Source organism: Rhipicephalus microplus, chromosome 9, assembly GCF_043290135.1.
Source record: "Rhipicephalus microplus isolate Deutch F79 chromosome 9, USDA_Rmic, whole genome shotgun sequence".
NCBI classification, from domain to species: domain Eukaryota; kingdom Metazoa; phylum Arthropoda; class Arachnida; order Ixodida; family Ixodidae; genus Rhipicephalus; species Rhipicephalus microplus.
In genome coordinates, this window is record NC_134708.1 from 40017350 (window position 1) to 40033018 (window position 15669).

At 47.7% G+C, this 15669-nt stretch overlaps 2 protein-coding genes across 3 annotated transcripts in view; both read left to right on the top strand.

The window, feature by feature from the left end:
• Positions 1 to 15669, top strand: part of Nca (neurocalcin homolog) — a 120223-nt gene that overhangs the window by 81532 nt on the left and 23022 nt on the right. The window lies entirely within an intron of this gene.
• The window catches only part of LOC119163733 (neuronal calcium sensor 2), a 56285-nt gene that overhangs the window by 39063 nt on the left and 1553 nt on the right, over positions 1 to 15669 (top strand). For both annotated transcript variants that reach the window (XM_037415796.2, XM_075873470.1), the window contains exons 2-3: positions 13011 to 13146; positions 13888 to 14160. In XM_037415796.2, coding sequence (XP_037271693.2) covers positions 13033 to 13146; positions 13888 to 14160 — 387 coding nt within the window. In that variant the 5' untranslated portion in view covers positions 13011 to 13032. The remainder of the gene's footprint in view (positions 1 to 13010; positions 13147 to 13887; positions 14161 to 15669) is intronic.

Below are 15669 nucleotides of genomic sequence, written 5' to 3' on the forward strand. Positions count from 1 at the left end.
CGTATACCGTGAAGTCGCGCAGTTCCCGAAACTCTTGTTTCTGTCACGCATTGCTAAAATTATCAGTAATAGGACGTTCAAATAACTTCGTGTTGTTTTGCAAAAGCGGTTGTCCGGTGTTGAAAACTATTCAATTTGGTTCGCTTATGCACTACATTACATTCGTATTCGTAAAGTGTCCTAAAAAGTAACATTTGTGAGTGTGAATAGACGCTGCTTCTGCGGTGTCCGAAATTTACGAGTATTCGCACAGCCGTCTTCGTTATACCCTGTTAAAAAAAAAAAAAGAGCAGCGTTTGCCAAACGTTGAGCGTGTAGGCTTTTAGTACTGCATGCGTATATAGCGTACGCAATGGAATAGCGTGCGTGAGAACGCTACGGTCCGCACAGCACGCATGAACAGCAATTCTGGACACACTCTATGTGTAAAATGCAGCGTTCTTACGCACACATGCTTACGGAGAAATATATACCCCGGTATTCACAAACGCTCCTCGACTCGACTTCCATCCTTCACTTGACAGAGTTGAGCACTGCGCCACCGCTCGGCTGAAAATGACGCTGCGCTACTCAAGAATCGTGGCTGATTATTGCTGATATGCAGTGACTAAGCGTGCCTAGAGATGGCGCTTCCATCGGCTTTCTCAAGTGAAGGTGAAGCGTTGAGTGAAGGGACGTTCTAGAATACGGGGGATAGTCTACAGGCTGGCTAAATACGTTTTCGTTAGTGCAATGCCGTTAGACGACACGTATGCCGTGCTAAATACAAATACGGGAAGCTCGCTGTTTCTACGTGTGCATCTTACACAGCTGTCAATCTTGCCGCTATACGATACGCCTCCGTAAACGACGCGCTGCCGTCAAACTGATATAAACGATACGTCGTCGCTGCGATTTGGCCCCCCCGCGCTCGACCCGATATACAAAAGTGCGCGCGCTGCGGTTCAGCGAGTCACGGCTGACTGGCTCCGAGAAAGGCAAGATGTCACACGCCTCCCGCGGCCGCGCAGAGGTTATTAATAAATAATGGACGCAATTTGTCGATGGTGGCTGTTGCTCTTCGCCTCTGCCATTGCGACTCTCACTCCGGTCATTTAACTTTTACCGCTATTTTTTTTTTCTTTCGTGGACACCTAGCTATGGCACTCACTGAGATGGCTCGCCGTAGTGTTCAACAGAAAGTGCAGCCCTTACACGAGCATACATGGTACACGCACTCTCGACGTCTCTTGAATGTTGGTGCAGTCGGCTGTGGCGTGTATCTGTTTTTTGGAAGTTGTCGCAGTAGTTCCCCGTACAGGGTCTGCAGTTTGGTGGTCGGTTTGGTTTTTCTCGCTTCGTCTCTCGCCTGTGAGGTGTTGGGGGGAACGGCCGGCTTTCCAGTCTATACACTATCGACTCCGATATCGGGTCGATGACGGAGACCATTGGCCTTAGGTTTTTCGTTATTTCATTTCCGCTCTCTATACTCACCTTCGCTGATTTGCAGAAATGCTTCGGCGTCGTTCACTGGCGATCGGCGACGGAACGCGTCCTGGACCTGTTGTTGACTTTGCCCCCGGACCGCGGGCGTGAGTTTGTTTGCGCCGACGATCGATGGTCATGTGCGCTGAGCACCCATTCGTGACTCTTGTGTGCTGGGCGCTCGCGATTTTGTGAACACACATCTCTCGTGGTTGTTCGGAGAAATTACAGGAACGGCCGAGAGGACGACGCTCACAGAGTGGTAGAAAAGGCGGGAGGCATCTGCTTATTGCTTTCGTATAATTGTTTTCACCGATGCGTCTATTTGGCGACTTGTCGCTCTGCTGAAGCAACACCACCTAGACTACTGCTGAACCAACACCATCTAGTCTAGGTGGTGCTGGCTGAACAGGCGTGACTCCACCCTCCACCCCCCCGCCCCGCAAAAAAAGTACGATACTGCCGAGGCTAGGGCGTCAGCCTTTGTGCTCTCGTGCCTCGTCCCAACATCGTGTTTTTTTTTCTTCTGTCTCCTATGATAGCATGTACTGGGAACCATTCAGACCTGCCCCGCCGCGGTAATCTAGTGGCTTAGGTACTCGGCTGCTGACCCGCAGGTCGCGGGATCGAATCCCGGCTGTGGCGGCTGCATTTCCGATGGAGGCGAAAATGTTGCAGGCCAGTGTGCACAGATTTGGGCGCACGTTCAATAACTCCAGGTGGTCGAAATCTCCGGAGCCCTTCACTGCGGCGTCTCTCATAATCATATGGGTTTTGGGAAGCCCCACATATCAATCAATAAATCAGTCCATTCAAACATGCCTCCGGGTATAGAGCTTAGTTGGGGTACCGAGTTGGTCGTATACTGTTTGACCGCAGAATATTGAAAAGTGTCAACTTGTCGTGTTGCTGTTCCTTTTCGCGTGTGTCGTGACACTCAGCACTGGTCGTTCTAGCAGTGGTTGATGTAGCTGGCAGATGAACATGTTACACGTCAGGACGCGTTTTGATGAGGGCTACGAAATATACCAACATGTGCGTACTTCGATTAGCAGGTGCAAGTAAAAAACAAAACAAACAAACCCATGAATCAATATTGACGCCCCATTACGTTGTGCTTGATAATCATAATGCGAGTTGACATGCAACATTGAATCCCGTAATTCAATACAAAACTCGCTATTAAACCATATTCCTAACTCAGTTGGAGCCGATTCGGTGCGCTCTCGTACAATCCCACCGACCAACACATGGAATTGCTTCTCAGAAACTAAACAAAAAAAAACAAAACAAAATAGATCCTGCAAACAGGGATTAGGTGTCTGTATGAATGCCATCAAATGGGCTGTTACATTCACCGCGTGAGTTTTGGATCTGGGAAGCCGACGGTGAATTCGGCGAACGCCTTTTACCAATAATGTGGTATATACTCGGCAGTCGTGGTCAGATGAATCAAGCTGTATGGCTTGTGTTACCAGATTCTAGGATAGCGTGCGTTGGTTACCCTGTATCCTTCATTGTCAATCTTTCGCAGACTGTACACGCGCAGTGCTATACGAAGTTCTTTCGTCCATTTTTTTCTATTTCTAATTGGCTTAGTGATGAATAGCGACGGCTGTGGAGCGTGCAAAAAAAAAAAAAAAAGTCGCGTGCTTTCGTGTGATCGCGCTGGGCCATTGTGTCCCTGCAGTGACTTTGAAGCTACCCTAATTTTTGTTTTTACGCTTCGTGCCTTGGTTATCACATATAGGCAGCCGTGTTTTGATAGCCGCGTGTAGTTCGTGACTTACTGCCCTTGAACAGTCTGTGCAGTGATCCAGTAGCTTTGGCTACATTGAAGTGTGCGAGGAGTGTGTGTGTGCGCACGCACTAGCGAACAATATTTGCCATTAGATGGCCGTACCATTCGAATATTGTGATCTTTGAAGATTGTGCATTGTTAATTTGTCTCTTTTATTAAATCAGGAAATATACATGTGTGTTTCTGCATCTGACTTAAAAAAATATTGGCGAAACTTGCGATAAGCCGCACAAGGCTTGAAACATAGAAATAGAATGATTATGAAAACTGATCTAGTTGTTTCTAGACCTCAGCTATAGCTGATGCAAGTTTGTCTAGGATGTCTCTGTAGGTCGTTGCTAGGCATCAGCTAAGTGATGCTAGGTTGTTTTTGCATTGGTAAAATGGCTCGCGTGACGTTATTCTTTGGCCCTGCCATCCCTCCCTGCTTAGCTTCCAGCGCTTTCGTCGGGACGAGAGAATGCGGTTGCAGCGTGTGACAAATCTTTGTAACTCCGCTCCTACTGGACGGAGAGACAGATAAACATTAAGAGTCCGGCGATGATAAATCGGGGCGGGCTTGAACCCCGGCCTAGGCACCGGCCGCGAGCCCTTGGGCTCGGGCCGCTTCCTCGGCTCGACTGGCGGGCCCATAGTTGTTCTAATGCGGAGCTGAGCAGAGCCGCCTCCCAGCGCGCTTTGCGGTTCGAGACTGATTCTTAAAATTTTTGCGGCGTTGAATTTGTGAGGCAATAAGCTCTTCCAATGAATTCATTCAATGGTTACTCGAAAAAAAAGTGTTTCAGGGCCCCTTTAATGCATAATCGTGACAGGATGAAGTTGCATGCTGTCGTCGCGTGACATCGTTGTCGCTTGGCCAATGTTGGGACGATCGTGAAGGCTGCTTTACGCACGGGAAGAGGGGTGGGGCACGATGGTAGCCGCCCCCAAGTCACCATACGAAGGGCGGTGCAGTCAGCGCATACCACAGCCGGTCGCGCGCCTGCCGTTCCTTTAGTCCCGCCGTGCCCATACATTGACATAATAGGGAGGGAAGGGGCTGCGACAAACCATCGCCCCCCCCACCTCCCCACCCCTACGCCTATGTCCGATGCAGAGCTGTTTTGATCGTAGGAGGCGGGTCGCAATCATGAACAAAGAAAGACTGCTCCGCCTTCGGGTCGTTTTGGGTGATTGCGTGAAATACGTTTTTAACGCTTTCGTACTAGCCGGTCCAAGATTGCCCCCCCCCCCTTTTTTTTTGAGCTATGCTGCAAGCACCGTGTACCAAACACTCCAAATTATATGTAGCTCGAAAAGGCGAAAAGCGCGAGCACTTTTACTCTGCGATGCGGCTGCGTGTGCACCTATACGACATCTGCGTCCCCACACCTCCTTGACGTGTCACGGTAATTTCGAAAGTTCTCGCGAAAAGAACTCTGGGAGCCGCGGCGTCGCGTGACTCCGATAGTCACGTGTGCTCGCTCATCATTATGTTTGTGTATGCATGTACGCGAACGTGCGTATATACGTGGCTGCGTGTCGTCTTCCGTGTCGTGTTCGATCGACCGTCATCGCGCAAGTCCGAGCGCACATCTTCGATATCTCTCTCCTTGCGCCCTTCGCGTCCGCCACGCCCTCGCAGAGACACCGTATAGGCTGCCTCCCCCGCGAGATCGCTTCGACCTCGAAAGCGAAGCCTCATAGAATGTTCGATCAGGAGGTGCACGGTGTGTCTGTGGTAGACTGGTGGTATATAGTAATCATCGCCCATGCACTCCGTTCAGTTGACTAACCAGCGAAACAAACGTGCGACCACGCTCTATAGAAGTGTCTTCTCGTGTGACTTCTTACTTTCCCATCACCATTTAAGAGATGGGTTTGGTGGCGTTAAGCTGAAAGGGTACAGGGAACACCTAAAGGACTTCGTGCTGTGGCGTGTGTCATAGCCAGCTGTTATATGCCGATAAAACTTGAAAAACTAGTGAACAAAAACTGGTGCACGGGGACCCATCGAAGCCGACTCTACTAGCGTCGCTTCCTCTATTTTAGCGGATCAGTTCGGAATACTGGGGTTTCGCCAATTTCCCTCGCACATAACCTGTTCCTGATGGGTAGTTTCCGCGCACTGACGGACCGCGACATTTTCCCACTTCCTAACAGCACACAGCTTCGCCGAAAGTGAAGAGGATCGAAAGTTCTGTAGGTGGTGCCCTCACTGCAGGCCGCCACTGGCCTTTGCGTCTCGCTTAACTTGGTCAACGAGGGCTAGTTGACTCCTATTGCCTGCTTGCAGCAATGCCTTCTATCCGCTGCCTGTTTACGGGTGTTTGCCCTGATTTGGTAGAACTTACGTTCGGTAGGCCGTGAGTTCCATTCACTAAGAACGTGGACAGAGTGGGCCGCTCTCTACAGCACGGGCTGGCGTTCTCGTACCGTGTGCAAGTTTATACGGTGCCGATATCGAGCCTGTTTCCCGGTATTGTCCAGTTACTGGTGCGAATTACATTTCTGGCGTTAAAGGGACACTAAAGAGAAGTAATCACTTGGTTTATATCGATAAACTACTCTTGAGAACTAGATTCTTTAACTCCAGTACCGTAAGTTTCACTGTCAGAATCATTATTAGCAGAGAAAATCAGTTTCGTTTTTAAATTTCGCGCCGAAAGCTCTGCGCGTGACGTAACAAATTTCAAAATGTATTATTGTATTCTTGTGACATTGGCTCGACGAAATCTCCTCAAACGTTGTATTCTTAGTCTATTCCACATACAGATGACGATGTGCTTCATTTTCACCGATTAGAAGCTACGTAGGGCCCAGTAGATGCCTTCGAAGTTTGACGTCTTGGCGTTTGGTGCGGGAATTCCGAGGGTGGGGTGTCTCCACTCGCGTTTGCTTTTCGAGCGTTCGTTTTCTCGCTTACCAAGCATCGTGTTGCGGCAAAAGCGGTGTGTTCGGTATGAGTGAAATAAAATTTCACTTTCATAACAATTTATGTCAGAGTAAAAGCTCAACGTATGACGTCTAAAACAATATATGAACAGCAGTGCTCTATACTTATCGAGAAAAAAATGTAAATGCGTGAACACACGTGTGCCACGAGTAAGACATTAGCAAAATGATACCGAAGACGTCAGAGTAACCGCCCACAATTAATAACTAGTAATCGAGCTAGTTGCACTAAAGAAAAACAAACCTTTCGCGCATTAAGATACGTAATAAGGTGCTGCTTGTTCGTTTGATTGGTGGAAATAAGAACCGCTGAGCGTTACTATGAGGAATGGCGCGAATGGTCCAAAAGTTCAATTTTCGCCTGATTAAACTTGACAGCTCGTGCCATCTACCGGGACCCAGTTAAACCAAGCACGACTGCCATCTCGGACACCATGCCAGGAAATTGTTGAATGACCGTTGTTCCTGTTGTGGCTCCCGCTACTTTCGCTCTGCTGCTACGAGTGTCGGCAGCCGCGCAGCAAAAGCCGGGCAACGTTGTGCACGGCAACAGTGACGTTCTTTTCGTCCACCTTATTTTCATCGCGTTTACTTCACGATTGCTACAAAGAGCACCCCCCCATATTTTTTTGTATCCCAGTTCTTGTTAATGTTGTGCCTAAGAAAATTCTTTGGATTTTATATCAGGCTGCCTCAGTGAATCAGTGGCTATGGGGTGCTCGTCTGCTGACTCGAACGTCGTCGCATTTCAATGGGGGCGTAATGGTATATGCTTGTGTACTCTGCGATGTCAGTGCACGTTAGTGAAAAAACCAGATGGTCAAAACTTCCGCAGCCTTCCGCTACGCTCATACTCGTGTCGTTGTTCTTGGATGTCACTCTCACCCCCGGTATACTTAATTTCCCTGCGACTCTACACCAGCTGAGACCGAATATGGGTCTTGACCGAAGGTCGTGTTCAGCCTCGCGAAACCAGGTGGTCAAAATTTCCGGAGCCCTCCACTACAGCGTCTCTCATAATCATATGGTGGTTTTGGGACGTTAAACCCCACAAATCAATCAATCAAGCCTCGCGAAACCACCGTAGGCCGGATGTTTTCGGGGATTAAGTGACACCGCGCCACTTCCAAGGTCGTCGTTCGCCGACCTTATGGGCCGTGTGACTCGTAGAATGCCGTACCCGGCACATATGAACCAGTCATTTGCCTTGGTACCTGTGGCGACGGTTAACGCGTGCGCGCAATATGATGGTGTGCCGTAACGCTAGGAAACCGATGTGCAACCTCTTTGTGTGTGCGCGTACGTGTGTGCTCGCGCAACTGCTAGTTGTGGTGCCATGCAAAGCGAGACCTGCGGGTATGTGGCCACACTCTCCGCTCTGTACATATGCGTAGCACAGTGGCCACGTCGTAGCTCTGCTCGAGCACAAGGTTGGCGCATTCCGATTAGATGGCGTAATGCATGCAGGGATCGCTCGTGTAGCGCTCATTAATAAATATCTTGCGGAATTGAAGGACGCTTTGTGAATCTTATAATTCGTTTTTACTTGGCAAATCACGTCACTGCTGAGAGAGTGTAGTGGGCGTGGAGGCCACAGAGTTGGCACAGTTCCAGGGCACGGGCGGACGCATCTATGCGACATTGAATGCCTTCGCCTTAATGGTTACCGAGGTGGTCGAAATTACACCTCTTCCACAATGCCTTGCACCCACGTCACGGCCGGATATTCCGAGATACCAGTGCTTATCACACATGTTCGCATGCCCCATTGATAATGTAGTGGTGTGACTCGATCGTCACTCTTGATGGTCGTGTCATCGGCCTGTGTTGCCGCGCGATGCTTTGTACGGAACAATGGTGGCGGCGGCTTGAGTGTTCAATGGCTCCCCAACTGTTTTAGGCGCGTTGTACTCGTACGGTGCGCGCTATAAGCCTGCAGCACTGACTACGTGAACTGTCGCTGCAGCTGGTTTTTTTTATGCTCCGCGCCAATCCTCGTCGTCGCTCTCTGTCGTTCGCTTAGTGCAGCTCGTGCTTCCATTCCTGCAGAGTCCGGTCGCCGATGTTGCAAGCGCGGAAGCTCGCGTTCATTTTTTTTTTTTTACTGTAAGTACACCTTCTTATAGCCCGAGATAGGTCACTTGAAAGATTCCCGAAGTCGCTCGAGCAGCGGCTGCGAACTTCGGTCTTGAGGGCGCGTCCGCTATCTCGGCAGACTGCGTGAAAACCGCTTCGCACCCTGCGGCGGCCGTATTGGCTTAAAACAGTGTTTTGAGCGCGTGTAGTTAGGACGAGATTGAATTCAATCTTTATTTTCACGTTTCAAACTACATGAAGGATAGCGGGAGTAAAAGCTGCACTGAAACAGGGTGACTAGCTCCCGCTACCAAAAAAAAAAAGGGGGTCGGAATCGTTGGCACACAAATACGGTAACAAAAGATCGGATCCTAATGGCGTTAGCTGCTGGTCTTACAATTTGTTGCTGTCGCATTCACTTAATTCACCGTTGTAGTGAAAAAGTTTTTTTTTTTTTCGTCCTAAAGCATTGTCGTGCGATCCTTCACCACCTTTTTTTTTTTCGTTCTTTAACGGGGTGTGATGTTCTGCCAGTCCTACAACTTCCGACGGAATACCGTGTTTATTCGCATGCTAGCTGTGCAGGCTGCGGAGGTCACAGAAATCGAAGCTGGGGGGAATCAGTGGCCTCCGAAGTTGTCAGTAGAAAATCTCGGGGGGGGGGGGGGGCACATATTTCTTGGTGATAATTTGGAAATGGCGCCACCCAGCGACCTCCCCCCCCCCCCCCCAAATTGTGGTGCGTGCGTGACGTATAACCGCCACTTCGCACGCGCAGACTAGTCTTCTGATAAAAAAAAAATCACTTTCAGACTAATTCGCTAAAGCGTGTAGCACGTTTCTTTTCCTTTTTTCCCTGCGTGGCTGCGACATCGTGTTTGGCTGCGCGTATACTGTGCAGTGAGGCGTCGTGCACACCACGCGAAATTGAAATCACGCCGGGGTAAAAAAAAATCGGGTGTACACGTGGCTTCGATTCTTCCCCTACGTTGTAACAGCTGGAAGCGGCAGTCTTCGTTCGAAACTTGTATGTTCATAGGTAATCGAAGTTTCGTCGATTTCTGGGCGTGGCTGCAACTCGCGCTCTTTGTATCGTTAAATTTCGCCGCCTTATTCCCGGTTGGCTCACGTATATAGCAGCTACACCTCCTCTGATTCGACCATTCCAACGACTATAGGCGGCGCAGCGGTACGTCGAAATGGCGGACGAGACGGTGATGTCGCGAGCGTGCACGTCAGCGTCGCAGAGCGTGAAGACGCGTTCATTGGTTCGTGCAACGCCTCCTCTAGAAGATGCCTGCTGCATGAGAAGAAAAACGGCTGCCACACCCTTTCCCTCCTTTATTTTAGAATGTTCTCGGTCGCTAGCGTCACCTGTGGCGGACGGTGCAACAACGCAACACTTTGCATAGCCTCCGAAACAGTAGTGCAGTTGCAGGTCTCGAATAACTCTCGACTGTCGCGCCCCTATGGGCCGCAGATGAAGAACGCTTAGCTAGTACCGCCCGCTGCCGTGAAAATAGTCTCGGTCGCGAGCGCCACCGCGCGGCGCTTGCTCAAAACTGAAGGCAGGCCAACTCCGCTGGGAGCGCGAGCCATTCCCCAGGCATTGTTTAGAGGAGGCGTTGGTTCGTGACTACTGAGAGACCGACCGAACTGCGGCGCCAGATTATCGCCGCGTGACAGCTTCGGAGCACAGCCGCATGGCGCCGCCTGCGTCGCTGGCATGACCGAATAGGGCACCACAGCCGCTGTAAGAGATGGCTTGAAAACCGGCCGCTCCAACTGCCTGCTGTCGTGCCTTCACCTTGTCAGTCCTGCCCGAATTTCGCGCTCTTCTTTTTTTTCCCCTTATAAGCATGACCCAACTAGCCCAAGCTTCAACCATAGCCATAACCATAGCAAGCTCCAACTGATTGGCTCGATATATGCCACCGTAGCGGAATTGGACCTTGTCTAGGCACTTCAGGGTAAAGTGCGGGAGGCAGATGTGTTGTTCCATCACCGTCTGTTCGTTGACAGTCGTGTTAAATCGAGCGTTTCCGAGCAGCAACAGCCCGAAACTTGGGTGAAAGCGTCTCTTGGTAGGCTTATTTTACCGCGCGTGACCCGTCTTTGTCTCGTGTTGCGACGCGGGGGCGCATTTCCCCCATCATGCCACGCCTGCTCTTAGTGGTCACGGCGCGTAATTGCTTTGCGACATCTTATCTCTGGATCTCGGGGGCCTTTCCTTGTGGCCGTCGGTGCGGTTGATGACGCGCGCTGTGCTGGCGCGTTTCATTCGCCGCGTTCTGGACCTGCAGCGCGTTTTGCTACCCGCCAAAATAGGTGCATTGCAGGACACGGCCAACGATACCTTTAAGGAGGTTTTAAACGAATTGAAGTGGCGATTACGTCTCAACTGTGAAACCGTATGCGCCCTAAGATGGCGGCCGCGGCCGCCATATTAGTAAAAGCGGTCTAACCCCCCCCCCCCCTCTCCTTTGGTAGGAAAACCTGCGCACGTTTCAAGCGCACCCAATTGTCATCGGTCAGTGCCACAAAATTGTAGGACGATTTCACTCGATCGGCAAATTACCCTTCCCAGGGCCGTGTCAAGAAATTTTTTTCGGTTGGGGGATTCTGTGCGGAATGGCTAAATTTGGCAGCTGGTGGTCGCCGTGAAGGCGTGTAAATTTGATTCGAAAGGTTCAATCATGCGAAAAAAAAATGGGGGGGGTGTGTGGGAGGGGGTGGAAGTCAACTCTGTTCTAGTTACGGCCTTCACCCTACCACAATACCAAAACACCTCTAGCACCAGTAATGCACCCTTTGCAAGTATGAGAATGTACTTCAAAAGACGTGTACCGGTGCTACGTTGAAGTTCCCTTACGAAATTGCCATGAAGTCATGGGTTTTGATGTTGTCTCCTATAGCGTACATAATTCCTTATCGGTAGAAAATAAATTGTGCTCTGAGAGAGCGAATGACATAACAGGGCAAGTTTGGGGAAATTTTTTCAGCAAGTGTGGTGAAATTGGTTGAAAATCGGTGACATCCCATTGTGACACACTAGAACGTCAAAACTGAGCGCATAGGTCCCGAAGTCTCGGTATGGGCTAGATGGGGGCTGTTAATTGCAATGATTATGAACTCAAATTAGGTCTGTGATTTCTAAACAAAAGATGGTTATGCCATAAATTGTTGCATTTTACAACTTTTCTGTACAAATAGCTTTCCTTGAGTAAAGAAGATTTTAATGAATAAGTGAGCTCAGGTTAATTAACAAGTTAATGTGAATTAATCATTTATGCATAACATTACATATAGGAAAGTATTTCTTTTTAACGTACAGTTGGCGTGCGAAAATGATCGGTGCCTAAATCTCGTAGAGATTTTATTTAAAATCTGTATTGTTTAAAGAACCCTGCACAGTGCTATACCTTACTACCAAACTGCATTTTATGCAGACATGGAAATGTTCACTTTTTTATTTTCCATTTTGTTTGTGTGATGGGCTATAGACCAAAGTAGCTTATCTTGTATACATGAGTGGCAAATTATTGACTATTTGTAGTCATTCTTCTGTGATGCCTTATCTCCTGTGATTAGGTGCAATATTAGTTTTGTTGTGCACAAGCAGCAACTTGTTTTTTAGCTTGTTCCTAATCTTTTGTTTTGCCTTGTCTTAAAATTTTTTTACTGCTAACCAAAATTTTTTAGTTATGACATTAATAGTGTGGACGCTATTTCTTATTTTTAATCTCCCTCGGTTAAATGAAGATTCAGGGTATTGAAACCATGGAGAAAAAAAAAAATACTACCGTGCCTCATTACACCTCAGTTTACTGCAACAGCTTTTCAACGGCCAGTTGCAGTTTCGTTTCCCTGAGTTTTACTGTGCTACAACACTATGACGTGGAAGTGTCTGAAGAGGGCAGGATGTCGCGGTGTTTAGGCAGTTGCCCCTGCTTGCCAGGTCACACCTCATGCTGCTGCTCATTGATACAACTGCCATAACTGTGTATAATACAACCAAGCTAGCTGAAGTAAGTGTTGGAACCATGGGGCTGGCACCAAGAGCGGGGTGGGCTAGGCATATGCTTCCAGGCACATTAATTGGCCGCAGCACTTCCCCTAGAGTGCCTTACTACAGTCTGTATAAGTGTAAACGCAATCTATGAACAGTAAATGTAACTAGAGCCAACTCATCGACTGGGCCTCGTCGTCTTCGAGGTATCCTTGAAGAAGACATGGCCAGTTTTTCATGCGTTTGCTCCAGTGAGACTTCATGTTCAGGGATTCTTCATCTCTTCAAACTTGCATCTTCAGCCGAACTGGCGCCATATCTGAGCAGTTCCATCAGGGGTGCCCCTGCCGTTCTACCCCATCCTTCTTAAGGACGTCTCTTATTTGCTTCCCACACTTTTGAGGAGGCACTCCGGCCACACCTTGGGCGAGAGCAGTTCACTAAGCGGCCACCATGTGACCACCTTCTGCGCCAGGGCGTCGCGACGTGATGTGTGGTGTGAGAAACGAGTGAGCTGGCCGTAGGAAAGCTGCTGTAGTAAATTATTAAAGGCACTCGGGAATGTAGCAGCTCTTTTTCCCGCAGTTCCTAAGGTGTCTGACTTGTGTATTATAGAAATGAATGGTTTGAAAACGGCATGGTTTGACACCTTCCAAGTGCAGATTTTATGCTTGTCACAAAGTGTCTTCCGTTGGGTCTCTCACGCAAGCCTTTCAATGATTTCAGGACATCTCATGAGTGATTCGGCATGGGCTGCTCAAATACAAAGGCTGTGGAGTTGACCAACGAAGACCTCGAGTTCCTCAAGAAGCACACAGACTATGATGATGCCACGATACGGGACTGGTACGCGGGATTCAAGGTACACTTTTTTTTTTTTTAGTGCGTGGCACATTGAACATTATATTGTACAAGCTAGTTAAGGGCTTCTTCAAATTGATGTGACTACTTTTACGATGGTGAGACTTGGTAAACCAGAAAATAACAGTGCAATGACATGGAAAAGCACTACACAAGATTCTTTTTACTGTTTTTTGTTTTGGATTTCTAGGGAAGAACTAGCCGTATAACTTGACGGGATATAAGAAATAGATATTTCAGTGGTCCATTTTGAGTTGACACCTTTAGTTAGTGAGTTACTATGAAGCCGCGTAATGATGTTTGTGGTAAATTTACTTCTTTATTAGCAGGAAGACATCCTAAAAATAGTTGTATGTCTGGTATTTATATTGCATCATAATTTTTCACACCTGGTAATTTGTAATATTCACATGGTTATATGCAGGGGTGGGTTATGCGTGAGTAAATACGATAAACGTCTTAAGAATTCAGCATTGTCCTTGTTCATGCTTTTACCAATCTCTGAAACTTTTTTTAAAGTTTAGTGCAATAGTGTCCTGGAATATGGGTGGAAATCTTATGAAAAATATCTATAAAATGAATTTGAATGGTTTTCTTTGAACACTTGCCTATAATTATCAAGCTTCTAGTACACCTTCTTTATAGCCAAGACATGTGCTTCCAAATTTGATGTTTCTTCTCACCTGCATGGTATGATCGTTGCACTAATGGCTTATTATTGTTTATTCTTTTCTGCGAGCAGCAAGATTGTCCGACGGGCAAGCTGTCTCGCACCAAGTTCCTGGAGATTTACCGCATGTTCTTCACGACGGGCAACCCCGAGAAGTTCTGCGACCACGTGTTCCGCACTTTCGACGCGGATAACAACGGCCACATTGACTTCAAGGAGTTCCTGCTTGCCATTGGGGTGACGGGTAGCCAGAGTTCAGAGGAGAGGCTCAAATGGGCCTTCCGCATGTACGACATCAACGGCGACGGCAAGATCGACCAAGCTGAGATGGTCAAGATAGTCCAGGTTAGATAGCTTCCTGGCCGATTTATTGCCTGCTTGCTTTTACCAATTTTATACATTTTACACCCAGGACTTCCTGGCATTAGAAAGGAAAGTGGGTTGCAGGAGTAATCGTTGCAGCGGAGCAATAAATTTCAGGGATAACATAATCTGCAATTAGTACATTTTCTAATCATAAAATAATAGCTGAGTGTGTCAAATGCACTATATGAGAAAATAACGTGGAATGCATTATTCTCATATTATACAATATTACCTGGGTGTGTAACATACAAACTGGAACAATACCTTACAGGCACTTTTTAAAAATGGTATGACGAGTTTGATGTATGCAGCATTAATAATCTGCCATATTAGGCTATGTAAATTAACAGGTAACATTAGTTAATAAAATTGCTTCTTATCGTACAGTGCTAAGTAATCCTTTATGAAACTTGTTATTAAAAACGGGCACAATACCAGTGAAAAGGTCATTCCGTTCAAGGGACCTTCAGGGTACGATTCCGGAAAGCATCTTGTGTTGCATGCGTGAATTTTAACCTTGTGCAGATGACCGATGGAGGGGGAGGGGGGGTATAAGTAATATGACGATTGTAGTTTACTTCTAGGGCAGTTATTTTCAAAGTGTTCATCCAGTGGACATGTCCGTTTCGGCCAATTGAATGCAATTGCTTGACAAAGAAGCAAACCGTGAAGTTATCGTGCACCTGACTAGGTTGACGCTATGCAGCTGCATAGCACACTCCCAGCTTTAGAAAAAAGAAAGCACAGTCGCAGTATAAAATGCGTAGTCACAGAGAACCAACTTCACTAGTCGATGCTTGCATATGAGCCTGTCTCAGATTCCTGTGAAAGTTGTAGCAAAGGAGTAGCTACCTCCACAGGCGCCTTTACATGGTATGCTGCTTTAAGCCTTATTTTAGGAGTAACGTGGTCATGGAATCCATGTTAGTGTGCGAGTCGAGTGCACAAAAGCTATGCTCGGGAGCTGTTGACTAAGTTTAGTGCATTTCGTTTCTCTCATTTGTTTGGAGTCCTTAAAGGGGCCCTGAAACACTTCTTCAAGTAACCGTGGTATGAATTCACTATAAGAGCTTATTACCTCACGAATTCAACGCCGCAAAAATTTCAAGAATCCATCCACTGTGAGTGGAGTTACAAAAGTATGTCGCTTGCTGCAATTGCATTCTCTCTTCTCTTGTCCCGACGAAAGTGCTGGAACCAAAGCAGAAAGGGATGGCAGGGTCACAGGAAAACGCCACGTGTGCCTTGGGACCTTGAGCACTTTTTACTTTTTTTTCTCATCAAATGCGGACTTTTTCAGTGTGATCACGCGTTTCCGTGGCGATCTCTGCAACGAACGAGCGCGCCATGTTCAATTTGGCCAATGGCTGATAGATCGGTCATTGCCGTGTGTTTTTTGGGCATATTCAGTGATTTGTCGAGAGAAGATAAAGCAATTTTTAGCTTACTTTGATAATTTATTATAAATTTCAGGTCGTGTGCTGCGCT